At 39.8% G+C, this 15459-nt stretch overlaps 1 protein-coding gene across 1 annotated transcript in view; it reads right to left on the bottom strand.

Annotated features, from left to right (window-relative positions):
• Positions 1 to 11254: 11254 nt before the first annotated feature.
• Positions 11255 to 15459, bottom strand: part of GOLPH3 (golgi phosphoprotein 3) — a 55304-nt gene continuing 51099 nt past the window's right edge. The window contains exon 4 of the mRNA XM_072824995.1: positions 11255 to 13184. Coding sequence (XP_072681096.1) covers positions 12760 to 13184 — 425 coding nt within the window. The 3' untranslated portion in view covers positions 11255 to 12759. The remainder of the gene's footprint in view (positions 13185 to 15459) is intronic.

Raw genomic sequence — 15459 nt, 5'->3', positions numbered from 1 at the left:
TGAGCGGTCCAAAGGCTACAGAAAATACAACTCTCACAGGGCCACACCGAGGCTCTGGCACAGTCTAAAACCATTCCACCTCTTGAAATCTTAAACATCCCATGCCTTTGCAACTTCCTGACCTTCTGGATCTTACTCTCCCTTCCTCCCACTACAACATTTCAGCAAGCCCTCTAACCCCTTGACAACTGTCCATTTTCTCCCAATCAGAACCCCCATCTCTCTTCAGTCTAGACCCCATGGTAGAGCCAAGCCCTACCCAACCCACAGACTCAGCACCCTCAACCCAGCTAGTCCTGGATCCTTCCTCCCCACTAACCGACATGTTGGTTCCTACACTCCAATTCCTAGAGAAAATCCTACAACCACACAGAATAATGCCAGAAATTCATGATTTCCAACCACAACTGGACTCCCCATGCTACTCGGCTATTATTTCCTTGTCAGATTTTTCTTCTCACTTCTTTTTTTTTTTTTTTCTTCTCACTTCTTTATAATGACAATTCTTCACTTTTCTCAAAACTGCTACTCACTCACCTCCCCGCCCCCCACCCTTGGGTAAACTGGGATCCTCCTGCACAGAGTAAAATAAAAACTATCTAGTTTACTTAGGCTCTTTTAAGGTGCAGACACCCACCTAGAGTAGCACAAGGAGGGAGGCAAGATGGCATCTCACAGAAACCTAAGAATGGACTCGGCCTACGACCAGGCCTCTGAGGCTGGAGGAGCGATGGGGTTCATGGGTGTTTGCCCAGCACCCTCCACTAAGACTCCCTTGCTGCTCCCACTTCTCCCTCTCCCAGATGGTGGCCTTCCGCCAACTCTTCATACTTTTTCTTAGAAACCTTATGAATGCTATTTTGTCCTAATCTTGGCCTCTGTATCACAGAATTCCTCTGGACATACCACCACTGACTGCCTGATTTTTTTCCATATATACACGAAAGATTCTGACTGGCTCACTCCTACTTGGGAAAAAACTTCTGGGAGAGAGTGAGCTTATCTGTTCATAGAACTCTTCTCTCTAGAGATGCCTGGGGGGCTCAGCGGTTGAGCATCTGCCTTTGGCTCAGGGTGTGATCCCTGGGTCCAGGGATCGAGTCCCACATCAGGCTCCTTGTGTGGAGCCTGCTTCTCCCTCTGCCTGTGTCTCTGCCTCTCTCTCTCTCATAAATAAATAAAATTATTAAAAAGCAAAGAACTCTTCTGTCTACATCCCAAATACAAAGAAGGAAATACGGATTTTGATACAATATAGAAACAGCCTATTCTTTGAATGTTGGTGACTACAAACCAGGTACAAGATCCAAAACCAAACTGAAGAGCAATGAAATGGGATACAATTATCTCTAAATGAGGTATGAAATGAGAGTTCTGAAGAATGCCACCAAAAGTCTTAACTTGGAGAAAGGAGATTATAGGAGAAAGTGGGCCCCAGAAAAAGCAGGAAGCACTCAGAATTGGAGTCATTAACACTCCTCAGAATGCTAGGGAGGGTGCGGTTGAAGAGGGGGGATTTATTTTTCCAGGTACTTGGGTCAGCCTAGGAAGGCAGAGGAGTAACACACAAGGAATGGTCTGCTCTGAGGGGGATCCCTGCCAGATAGGACCCAACCACTAAAGGGCTTAACTAATATTAAGAGTTTAGCTGCCACAGCCCACTCACCCCATACAGGCTACAGCAAACCATTCCACACACCCTCCTCCCAATCCCCGCAAAACAGCTATCTGAAATGAGATTAAAATCAGCTGCTGGAGGTGCCTGGCCGGCTCAGTTAAGCATCCAACTCTTGGTTTTGGCTCAGGTCATGATCTCAGGGCTCTGCGATCAGCAGGAAGTCTGCTTGACCCTCTCCCTCTCCCCCTCCCCCTTGCTTGTGCTCTCTCTCAAATAAAATCTTTTTAAAAAAAAAAATCTTTAAATATAGTTCATGATATTAGAACCAAAAAGAAAAAAAATTATGAAAGACATCAATAAATACCTTTTCAAAGTCTATATCATACCATATTTTTTTAACCCTAAGGTGAATAGGAGGCTAAATTCAGAAGCTATAAAACAATAGACTCATAATCTAACCAGGCTATATCCAAACTAATAAAAACTAGGGCCTATCCCAGCAGATTCAGGCAAGATGGCAGAACAGTGATAATTTTTTAATCTCCTCATATCCCACCCTTTCTCTGCTTGCTGCTACCACCACACACACACACACACACACACACACACACACACACGGAAAAACCATACTAAACATCTACAACAAAACCAAGTATGAGTATGAAAGTATTGCACAAACCCCATAATATACAAACAGGGACAAACTACTAACAACAGGACCCATTTGGTATTGGGATCTGTGCAAGGGGAGTAGATGAAGCAACAGGGCATCTGAGAGCCACAGGACACCCCCACCTTAATCAACCCAATCAACAGAGGTGCAGACCCAGATCTCAGAAAGTAAGCTGCCCTTTTTCTTACACTCCACCCAAACAGAAGAGGAAGGTGTAGAGAATAAATAGTTAGAAAAGCTACCCTGACGCACATCCCTTGTAAAACAACAGCACAAGTAATTTCATATATAAATAGGTAACAGAAGATAATCTAGAAAAAAAAAAAAAAAGAAGATAATCTAGGTAAAATCCCACACACCATTATAAGGAAAAAGAGCATGAGCAGCAAATACAATCCCTAGAGACAACAAAGCACACCAGAGAGATGTGCTCAGGAAACCAGTGAAAACTGTAACTGAATACCTCAAAATGAATTAAAATGCCTTAAGAAAATGACATAAAATCTAAGATAAAATGATTGTCAGGAAAAAATTCATAAATTGATTATTAAAACTCAGATAAAACAATTTCAGAAAAAGACTAAATTAGAACAAGAACCTCCAATAAGTAAATAGGATAACATGTTAAGAGAAAGAAGACAAGAGTGAGAGGTTTAAAGATCAACAATAAAGAGAAAAAAGAACCCAACCAAAACTGACAGATGTGAAGAGCTATAAAAACAGTCCTCGGGGGATCCCTGGGTGGCGCAGCGGTTTGGCGCCTGCCTTTGGCCCAGGGCGCGATCCTGGAGACCCGGGATCGAATCCCACGTCGGGCTCCCGGTGCATGGAGCCTGCTTCTCCCTCTGCCTGTGTCTCTGCCTCTCTCTCTCTCTCTGTATGACTATCATAAATAAATTTTTAAAAATTTAAAAAAAAAAAAAGTCTTCAAAGGAGAAAACCGAAACAAAGGGACATAACAAACACTAAAATGTTAATTTTCCTGAAATTGAGCATAAAAAAGATTTGACACTACACATTAAAGGAACATTATCATGTACTTGGGAATACTGATCCAGAACAACCAACACCCAAACACAGTGTGGTAACATTACTGGGGGGAGTTTAAGGGGGAAATCCTGTGGGCTCCAGACAAATAGAACAAGGCATTCATGAGGGAAAGAAAATCATATCACAATCAGACTTTGATAGTAATGCTTTATACCACAAAGGACATACTTAAACACACTAAAAAACAAAATATGACCTAGAATTTTATCCAAACGGACTTTCAAATAAAGGGCTGCAGATAAACTATCATCATCATAAAAACACTCAGGGACTGTTACCCTCTCTGAAGAATCTACTAACAAATGAGCAAGACAACCAAAATGACGGGACAATGACATAAGGAATGGTAGTGAACATTAAATATGTATTTCCCTGAAGAACTCAGGCTAAAGGAAGAGTAAAGGGAGACTGTAATCTAGAACCGTGATGTTCTTACGATGCAGATCCAGCTCAACCAAAGTGGGACACTGAACTGTACATTTAAAACTGGCTCAAGTGGTAAATTTTGTATTTTACCACAACACAAAAGGAAACAAATTAAGTGCTTCATATGTTTACACTGATACTTCCCATTTAAATTTAGAACTACAAGGTTTTTTCTACCTTCTTAAAGCCGTACCTCCAACTTTTCCATATCACGAATCATGGTTCTCTATCAGTTAAAGGGCTAGTATCCAAGATCTATAAAGAACTTACCAAACTCTACACCCAAAAAACAAACAATCCAGTCAAGAAATGGGCAGAAGACATGAACAGACATTTTTCCAAAGACACAGACATGGCCAACAGGCACATGAAAAAATGCTCCACATCACTTGTCATCAGGGAAATACAAATCAAAACCACAATGAGATACTTTACACCGGTGAGAAGGGCTAAAATTAACTAGACAGGAAATAACAAATGTTGGCGAGGATGTAGAGAAAGGGCAACCGTCTTGCACTGTTGGTGGGAATGCGAACTGGTACAGCCAATGTGGAAACAGTGTGGAGAGTCCTCAAGAAGTTAAAAGTAGACCTGCCCTACAACCCAGCAATTGTGCTACTGGGTATTTACCCCAAAGATACAGATATAGATGTAGTGAAACAATGGGACACCTGCACCCCAATGTTCATACCAGCAATGTCCACAACAGCCAAACTGCAGAAGGAGCCGAGATGTCCTCCGACAGATGAATGAATAAAGATGTGGTCTGTATATACAAAGGAATATTACTCAGCCATCAGAAAAGATGAATACTTACCATTTATATCAACCTAAGTGGAACTGGAGGTTATTACGCTAAGTGAAATAAGTCAGAGAAAGACACTTACATAGTTTCATTCATATTTGGAATAGAATAAATAGTGAAAGGGGCCATTAAGGGAAGGGGGGGAAACTGAGTGGAAAAAAATTAGAGAAGACGACAAACCATGAGAGACTCCTAACTCTGGGAAACAAAGGGTTGCAGAAGGGGGAGGTGGGGGGGAGGGGGGATAGGGTAACTGGGTGACAGGCATCAAGGAGGGCACATGATGAAATGAGCACTGGGTATTATTAATTTATGTTTGGTAAATTCAATTTAAATTTAAAAAAAGAATCAGTGTTCTCATCAAGGAAAAATGATAATGATAAAAGAATGTTTATTTCTGTAAGTTCATAACACTTAAACAGTCACCTTTGGAGAGGGTTAGGCAACCAAGTCTGTTTAGAAAATTAGTAAATAAAAGGTAGAATATATCCTACCCTTCCTCTGGAAACTATACTAACAGTAATGGTAATGATATACCATGAAGTTCTTCTTTATAGAAATTCTCCAGCTACGTAAACAAAGAAATGGTAAGAATTAAAATAGCAACACTCCACAATCCCAGGGAAACAGGATGTAAGGACTGACCAGTAAGGCTACTAACATCACAAAAGGAAAGACGCGGGAGCTTCCTGATGAAGAACACACCACCACCTATGAAATAGTGTTGGCCACACAAACCTGAACCTGACGACCTCTAGATCCAGTTACCATACGTGGGAAGTACAGAAGTCAGAAAAATACACTAAACTACACAATGGGAATACAATCCCCAAAATCCAAATTTCAGAAAACTCCACAGGACAGTAATCCAATTTCATCAGCAAGTATTTTGCAAGGGATAAAATGACAAATGGGAGTTGGGGGAGGAGACCTATAGATTAAGAGACTTAAGACAGCAAATGAAAAATGAAACAAAACAGAATTATGAGGGAAGCATACTGGGTCAGAACAGTGATTACTCTCTGGTGCAAGGGAGATAGCAGTAGGGAAGAAGCCTTTAAAAGATTCCAGATAGCTGGCAAGGTTCCACCTCCTGACCTGGGGGATGGTTCTAAGCATGTTTGCCTTAAAATAAGTTATTAGCTTTGGGGCACCCTGCAGTTCAGTCACTAGAGCATGCAACTCCTGATCTCAGGGTTGTGAGATTGAGCCCCACATTAGGTATAGGGATTACTTAAAAACAAAATCTTTGGGGGATCCCTGGGTGGGTGGCTCAGCGGTTTTGCATCTGCCTTTGGCCCAGGGTGTGATCCTGGAGACCCGGGATCGAATCCAGCGTCAGGTTCCCTGTGAGGAGCCTGCCTCTCCCTCTGCCTGTGTCTCTGCCTCACAGTCTGTCTCTCATGAATAAATTAATAAATAAATCTTAAAAAAAAAAAAAAAAAAAACGGGATCCCTGGGTGGCGCAGCGGTTTAGCACCTACCTTTGGCCCAGGGCGCGATCCTGGAGACCCGGGATCGAATCCCACGTCAGGCTCCCGGTGCATGGAGCCTGCTTCTCCCTCTGCCTAGGTCTTTGCCTTTCTCTCTCTCTCTGTGTGACTATCATAAATAAATAAAAATTAAAAAAAAAAAACCCTATCATAAACCAACTCCAAAGATTGGGAGAACCAACCGCATCACAGACACAGGGTTAGTATCTGTAATATATGGAAAGTCCTGATGAACCAATACAAAAAATACTGGAAAAAAAATACAAATTACCAATAAAAATAGTAAATAATTATCCCTCAATAGTTAAAATAATTTGATCTTTCTCCTCTGTTAGCTTGGCAAAGACCATAATTGATGATATCCTCTACAGTACTGGCTAAGATCTAAACAAATCAGCATTCACTATCGGTGGAAGTGTAAGTTAACATGAATCATAGAAATCAAACTGGTTTTATCTTTTACATTTTCAAAACATACCGTCCAAGCAAATTCACTTCTATTAATTAATTCCTCCTATAGAAATCAAATATAAAGACATATGTACAAAAACATACAATAGTTTGTAATCACTATAAACACAAGAATTGTCCAAATGTTCATTAATGGGAAAAGTTATACAATGAGGCCAGAAATGGTAAGAATGATGTGATCTTCTGAAAGCTCTCCAAAACCTAAGTGGGAAAATACTGCATATTCCCATATGATGCTCGTGGGAGTAACAGCACACCACTGGTACACCACGAGTAAATTTTAACATTGGGCTGAAAAGTATGCATATCAATTTAACTGATACCATCCAGACCCTTCTGAAGGTTGCCTACAAGATACTAATACCACTCCCTTGCTGGTGCTGTTAAAGAACACAGGAAATTTGTGCTAAATATACAAGAGCCAGGGAGGTTGTCCTGGGACTCAAGGGGCTGAACTGGAATGAACTGGAAATTACCTCAGGCTGTCAGTCATCTTGATCTGGATAAAGTGAAATGGCAGGATACAAAATCAATGCCCAGAAATCAGTGACATTTCTATACACTAACAATGAGACTGAAGAAAGAGAAATTAAGGAGTCAATCCCATTTACAATTGCACCCAAAAGCATAAGATACCTAGGAATAAACCTAACCAAAGATGTAAAGGATCTATACCCTAAAAACTATAGAACACTTCTGAAAGAAATTGAGGAAGACACAAAGAGATGGAAAAATATTCCATGCTCATGGATGGAAGAATTAATATTGTGAAAATGTCAATGTTACCCAGGGCAATATACACGTTTAATGCAATCCCTATCAAAACACCATGGACTTTCTTCAGAGAGTTAGAACAAATTATTTTAAGATTTGTGTGGAATCAGAAAAGACCCCGAATAGCCAGGGGAATTTTAAAAAAGAAAACCATATCTGGGGGCATCACAATGCCAGATCTCAGGTTGTACTACAAAGCTGTGGTCATCAAGACAGTGTGGTACTGGCACAAAAACAGACACATAGATCAGTGGAACAGAATAGAGAACCCAGAAGTGGACCCTGAACTTTATGGGCAACTAATATTCGATAAAGGAGGAAAGACTATCCATTGGAAGAAAGACAGTCTCTTCAATAAATGGTGCTGGGAAAATTGGACATCCACATGCAGAAGAATGAAACTAGACCACTCTCTTGCACCATACACAAAGATAAAATGGATGAAAGATCTAAATGTGAGACAAGATTCCATCAAAATCCTAGAGAAGAACACAGGCAACACCCTTTTTGAACTCGGCCATAGTAACTTCTTGCAAGATACATCCACGAAGGCAAAAGAAACAAAAGCAAAAATGAACTATTGGGACTTCATCAAGATAAGAAGTTTTTGCACAGCAAAGGATACAGTCAACAAAACTCAAAGACAACCTACAGAATGGGAGAATATATTTGCAAATGACATATCAGATAAAGGGCTAGTTTCCAAGATCTATAAAGAACTTATTAAACTCAACAGCAAAGAAACAAACAATCCAATCATGAAATGGGCAAAAGACATGAACAGAAATCTCACAGAGGAAGACATAGACATGGCCAACATGCACATGAGAAAATGCTCTGCATCACTTGCCATCAGGGAAATACAAATCAAAACCACAATGAGATACCACCTCACACCAGTGAGAATGGGGAAAATTAACAAGGCAGGAAACAACAAATATTGGAGAGGATGCGGAGAAAAGGGAACCCTCATACACTGTTGGTGGGAATGTGAACTGGTGCAGCCACTCTGGAAAACTGTGTGGAGGTTCCTCAAAGAGTTAAAAATAGACCTGCCCTACGACCCAGCAATTGCACTGTTGGGGATTTACCCCAAAGATACAAATGCAATGAAACGCCGGGACACCTGCACCCCGATGTTTATAGCAGCAATGGCCACGATAGCCAAACTGTGGAAGGAGCCTCGGTGTCCAACGAAAGATGAATGGATAAAGAAGATGTGGTTTATGTATACAATGGAATATTACTCAGCTATTAGAAATGACAAATACCCACCATTTGCTTCAACGTGGATGGAACTGGAGGGTATTATGCTGAGTGAAGTAAGCCAGTCGGAGAAGGACAAACATTATATGTTCTCATTCATTTGGGGAATATAAATAATAGTGAAAGGGAATATAAGGGAAGGGAGAAGAAATGTGTGGGAAATATCAGAAAGGGAGACAGAACGTAAAGACTGCTAACTCTGGGAAACGAACTAGGGGTGGTAGAAGGGGAGGAGGGCGGGGGGTGGGAGTGAATGGGTGACGGGCACTGGGGGTTATTCTGTATGTTGGTAAATTGAACACCAATAAAAAATAAATTAAAAAAAAAGTGAAATGGAACATTATCTGTAATATAGAAGTTAATACAAAATGGAGGCCATAGAGTTGGGATTAAACTTCATAAAGTAAATACCTCACACAGACTTGCAAACACTAGTTTCCATGTTCCAGGGGCAAGAATAGCCATGTCTGCCAGTCATGGACCCTTGTCATCATCAGGCTGCACGTCATTACTTACTGGTCCTAGATTGCCACTGAACCAAACACCAGCCCCTTTAACTTTCCTTTGGGTGATAACGAAATTCAGAAGTTTGTTAATGTTGTACCCATGTTTCTAAACAATAGGAAGAACTGAATGGTGGGATGTGTCACAGACCACTGGCCAATCTTGCTTCAGCAGGTCAGGTGCTTTCTTGGCTGACATGGGACTAGGTTTCTTTCTTCTAAGAACATATAGAATTGGCCAACTTTTTTATCCCCAAAAGAGAATATATATGTTATACCAAAATATTAGAAGCAGAGATACCTTTTACCACTGAATCCTGCACTACCATGAGAATTTCCTGCATGCCTGCTATTCTGTTTTTATCTGTTAGAGGAAAGAAGTCCCCTCCAAGTGCTAAAATAAGAAAGGAAAAATTGTAGTTGAATGCTGCAACTGCTATTCAATCGCTCAGTGTCGCTAGTTCAAGCACTTACCAGGTAATGTGACAAATCATTCTCTCCAAGGTTATTCATTAAATGAAAATAGCAGTGGGGTCTGGGGAGGTCAAAACAAGGTCTACTTTATTAGACACAGAGTGTGCACTCAGTAAGGCTTTCTCCTTTCTGTTGAAGCATTGTTCTAGATCAAGTTAGAGCACTGTCAAAGATCAGGTTATTTTTAAGGAAAACTCAACAATTAAATATATGAAGAATTCAAAAAGCAGCAGATTCTTCACACAACAGACTTTTATGTAAGTTTTATTATATTAAAATTCACTGCCTGGTTCTTGGATCAAAGTGGCATAAAACTGTGAAAAAACTGCTCCTACCACACAGCACAATTATTTCCATGATGTCATACCATTTCTCCTTTAAAGAGGACCATAAGCAGTAGCATTTTATAGGAGAAAGAGTTGTAGGGAACAACTCCCACCTCCAGAGTCTCCCACCTCCAGATTGTACTACTTTTCCTCTCCTCTCTGGCTATAGAAACGTGATGGAGCTGGGGCCACACATAGGTAGGAGCTGGCTGGGCATTCGGCTCTGAAACAGTGACACAAGTTCGGGCAAGGCCCTTCTCTCCCTTGCTTGAGAATAGAGATGCTGATGATGAAGTGAAGAATACCTTAGGAAGGCATCCACTACCTCACTTCTGAAATCTTTTCAAGGGAAAAACAGTAAATCTTCACCTGAAAAGAAGTTCCAGGATAGAATCAGTTATCAGTTGAGTATCCACTTTATGGAAACAATAAATTAACAGTTTTCATAATTACCACCAGTAATGTCATTTTGGGAGGTAAAGGAGGTTATCTTGAAGGACAGAAAATTTGTCTTACTTCCACGCATTAAAAACAGAGCCTGGCAAGGGGGCGCCTGACTGGCTCAGTCAATAGAGCATGTGACCCTTGAGCTCAGTGTCCTGAGCTGGATATAAAGATTACGAAAAAAAAAAAAAAAAAACACTTGTATTTTAAGTTTACTTATGTTTTTTTAGTAATCTCTATACCCAACGTGCATGGGGCTTGAATATATGGGGCACCTGGTGGCTCAGTTGGTTAAGCATCCAACTCTTGGTTTCAGCTCAGGTTTCAATCTTAGGGTCATTAGTTCAAGCCCACATTGGGCTCCATGCTGGGCATGGATCCTACTTAAAAACAAACCAAAGCAAAAGAAAGAAAAACAGGGATCCCTGGGTGGCGCAGCGGTTTGGCGCCTGCCTTTGGCCCAGGGCGCGATCCTGGAGACCCGGGATCGAGTCCCACGTCGGGCTCCCAGTGCATGGAGCCTGCTTCTCCCTCTGCCTGTGTCTCTGCCTCTCTCTCTCTCTCTCTCTGTGTGTGTGACTATCATAAATAAATAAAATTATTAAAAAAAAAAAAAAAGGGAAAACAAAAACCACAGAGCCTGGCAAACGATTACCAATGGTCAGTGTCTGTTTGGTAATAAAGTTTTATCAGGACACAGCTCCCCACCCCCCCCATATTGATTTGTACTGTCCATGGCAGCTCTCATTCAGCAGAGTGGAACAGTTGTGACATCACATACGGCTCACAAAGCCTCTGTATTTACTATCCAGTCCTACAGGAGCAACTCTGCTAGAACCCTGCACTGGAACATTGCCACACTACACTAAGGCTAAGTAAAACTTAATTAGAAAAGTATGGTGGAATACAAAAATACAAATGACATGCTTGCTCTGATTCAGGCACTTTCAAGATCATAGTTTATTTATTACTTCAGATAAAAAGATAGTATACATATTAGGGAATCCCTTAAAATTCAATTCTAAAGTTATAACACCATCTAGTACTTCTGCATTGAATGTTAACCAAAAAAATCTCTAAACACCTGAAAGCCCCACTATTAACATGAACTATGGTAATAAAAAATTTGACATTTTAATTTGTTCAATATATAGTATTTACATTATGAAACCAATGCTGATACCATAAACAGTGATAAAGAAATAGTAAAAATAAACTTTAAAAAGCAAAGGTTTATATTCTTACAATGTGCTAATCATCATAATTGTATATAAAAATTAAAACATAGCAGAGCTTTCTGTTACAAAATTCTTAATCATCTGAGTTGTAGTCATTACTTGCTAACAATTTACATGCAACATCTGCTAAAATTGACATTTGATTTTTTTCCCCCAAGAAAGTGTAAGTAGATAAATGACATTTAAAAGCAGACATTAATTTACTTGTGGACAGAAAAAAAAAAAAAAAACTGTACTCAAGATTAGTACTGGTCACAAGCCTCTTCCCTACAGAAATGATAAAAAACAGTTAAGACCAAAAATAATTCCAAAAGGAGATGCATAGGCAAAGAGTACCATAAATGGCACAGCTCAAAAACTCTTGGGACCAAACACATCTTTTCTCTTTCCTTCAATGATGAGAGGTCTGTTTTGTCATCAAACAATATTGACGGAAGCAAGTGAGGGGCACCAGGTGTACAACTAATTAAATCTTGCAAAATACTAAGATGGAGGCAGGAGTGGCCAGAAGGGGCAATTTATATATAATTCAAACTATATACAGCATAACTGGAATGCAGCCCATCCCAAACTGGCTTTGTGAAACAATTGGACCTTTATGATTTAATAGTTAAAATTACAACAAGTGTAATAATACAATAGATTTACATGGGAAACAAAATCCAAGGGGCATTTTATATTATTTACTGTGTTGTTTCAATTTAAAAATAATTTTGCTAAGTATACATCTCAACTGAGGTCTATGTATAAAATGTCCTAATAGATACAGATATTTACCTTTGGTGAGTTAAAGGCCTTTTTGTGACTTCTGTCTGAATTGTAGGCAGAATGCTAGATGTACACGCACATGTGGGAAAAACTCAACCTGAGGTAATCCAAAAGATGTGCATGTGAGGAGACTGGAATTACTTTGAAAGTCAAAGCATACCAGAAACCCAAAACAGGTTAACAGTGAGAATGGCAACAAGGAATGGATTGCCAATATGGCAGTAAAACTTTTTTTTTTTTTTTTTAACAGAAAGAGGAAGGCCTCTCGTACCAGCAGAATCCTGCATACATACAAAAAAGAAAAAGCCATCCACCATTTCATAAAACAAAAGCCAATTATACTGTGGAAAATACAAATTGCAGAAAACCAGAAGTCAATAGAAGAAAAACTACTGGTTTACATGAGAGGAAGGGACTTCACTCTGAGCCGCTACTTGGTGAACGCTGCCACCACTGCCCACAGGACCTCGTTGGTGTTGGCCTTCAGACATTCCACCTCAGGGTCTAAGTCAAGGAGCTGCCGCACTCTCTTGGTGGCTAAATCGTACTGCTCGTCCAGAAGGGGGGCGAAAGCATTCTCCAGGACGTCGGAGGCGTGTGCCAGGTAAATGAGGGCCAGCAAGCGCTTGTCCATGCGGTGAGGGTCATTCACCCATTTGTCAAGAACAGCTTCCTGTACCTTCTTGATGAGGCGCTGCTTAATATTGTTGTTGGTGAGGGGATGTGTCGTCATGTCAAAAAGTAGGAAGTTCTGTTTCTCTGTGGTCAATACGCCCTTCTCTACCAGGTTTTTAGCTAACCGTTCCCGCACGTTTCTCAATTGATAATGCAATTTTAATGGATTCCAGGTCTCGCCTAAACAAAAGATTTCAGAAGTTAGAAATGATAGGTACTGTCTCTGCTTATTTTATAAAATGTACTATTAAACAATAGAACTTGGGTATTTTCCCGCCTTTAAAGAAATAGAAGAAAACCCAACTACTTTTCTTGCCAACTAAACCATGAGCCCTTGAGGGCCAAGTCTTCAGATTCTAACCACCTGGCACATTTTCAGGCACAACACTTAGAGAACCAACCTAAAAGCAGTCTTCAAACCAGTTACCCTAATGTGGAAATAAGCTAACTTAAATATATTTGGCCTCTCTTCAGCTGTTGTCAAAAAGCAGACATGGCAAAATGTTTCTATTAAAACACCAATGTGCAACATAACACAAAAGAAAAAAAGTTTCCTGATTAATATGCTATTCCAGAAACTGCTACATATGCCCAAACTACAAAGCTAGGAAAGCCTAGTTTAGACATGCTATTCTTTGATGACAAATAATATAAAGCTAACTCTAGAACGAAAAAACATTTTCACTATTTTAATCTTGTTGCCTATGCACATTTCCTTTCAAAACAGAAGTATTTAAAATAAAAGCAAACAATTTTCACTAAGATAATTCTTTTCTCTATAGAAGACTGGAAGGAAACGTATCAAAATATTAACCTTGGTTTTCTCTGGGATTATGTGTGACAAATTTTCTTTTTTTTTTTTTTTAATTTTTATTTATTTATGATAGTGAGAGAGAGAGAGAGAGAGAGAGAGAGAGAGAGAGACATAGGCAGAGGGAGAAGCAGGCTCCATGTACCGGGAGCCCAACGTGGGATTCGATCCCGGGTCTCCAGGATTGCGCCCTGGGCCAAAGGCAGGCGCTAAACCGCTGCGCCACCCAGGGATCCGATAAATTTTCTTTTATGTACTTTCTGTATTTTCCAAATGATCTCCAAGGAACATGTAACTATTTTTTTTAGTTAAAAAAAAAATACGATAGCAATTCTCTAAAGTAGAACATATTAAAGATCAAACACAGGCACTTATATGCAACAGCTATAAGGTTGAAATTTTATAATACTGAGAGAAAACAACTATATTGGTCTAACCACTAACTACAAGGGGCTATGAAATTTAAATCAATAAAAAAAATTCAGTTCTTCAGTTGTGCTAGCCATGTGCCAAAAGGCTCAACAGCCATGTATGGCTAGTGTTTACTGACTGGACAGCACAGAAACAGAACACTGCCATCATCATAGAAAGTTCTAGTGAACAGTGCTATCTTGAAATATACTATTCAGTTAGCCATAAACAAGAGTATTTTACCATATGACTAAAGAATATGGCTATGGTAAGAGTAATCAGTCCTGGACTTATATAATTAGACTTCTGATCTTACGCAAATAGAAACCTGGATAAAATATACAAAAATATATGAAACAACTGTTTTCTAATGCTAGTCAAAGGTAGTCCTAAGCTGTGACCCTTTAGTAAAACCTAAGTGAGCCACACTACTGCCCAAGTTTACTATCTAAAAGCACATACCAGGCAGCAAAGCAGGAAAAGAGACCTCAAAAACAGAGTACAGGAATAATACTGTGTTTAAACAGGCAGAAACAAAATTTTTAATTCAAATTTTAAAATTTAAAAAGTACAGAGGACCAGAGTTCCAGAAAGCTAAGGCAGCTAAAATACAAAGGCAGAGTACTAGAAAAGAGGGAGCTATGCAGAACAAGAGCTCTAGAAATCTGTATGATGTTCTTTTGAGTATATCTGAAAACAAAGCCACACAAGTTAAGGTAAGTAACTCTGCAAGGCTAGGCAAAGAAGAACTACCTCAAAGCTGTAAGCTGAACAACTCTAAGGCTTCACTCGGGGCTGGGGCAAATTTGAGTGCCAAAGCAGACAGAGTGTAAAGCTCTCACTGACCACTCAGGATATTCAGAAGGGACTCCAAAAGGATCACACCTTAGGAAGAGGCCTAAATTAGCCCTTGAGAAAAGACTGTTCCAGACCTGGCCTAATAAAGCTTAAAAACAGTGATCCACATGTAACTTAATTACCTACCAAAACAAATTTCAACACTCTTTAAAGAAAAACAGAATCCAACACTCAACAACACAGCACAATGTCCAACAACCAATAAAAATTACTAGCCCTGCAAAAATGTGACCCAAACCAAGGGGGGAAAACTTCAGCAACAATGAACCAAATCTGACATGACCCAGAAATGACAGGGGACAGAATTAGTAGACAAGAACTATAAAACAGCTATTATAAATATCTAAATAATTTAAAGGAAACCATGAATGCAAT

Source organism: Canis lupus, chromosome 4 (assembly GCF_048164855.1).
Source record: "Canis lupus baileyi chromosome 4, mCanLup2.hap1, whole genome shotgun sequence".
NCBI lineage: Eukaryota > Metazoa > Chordata > Mammalia > Carnivora > Canidae > Canis > Canis lupus.
The sequence above is the reverse complement of the archived record's forward strand: the minus strand, read 5'-3'. Positions and strand labels throughout refer to the sequence as shown.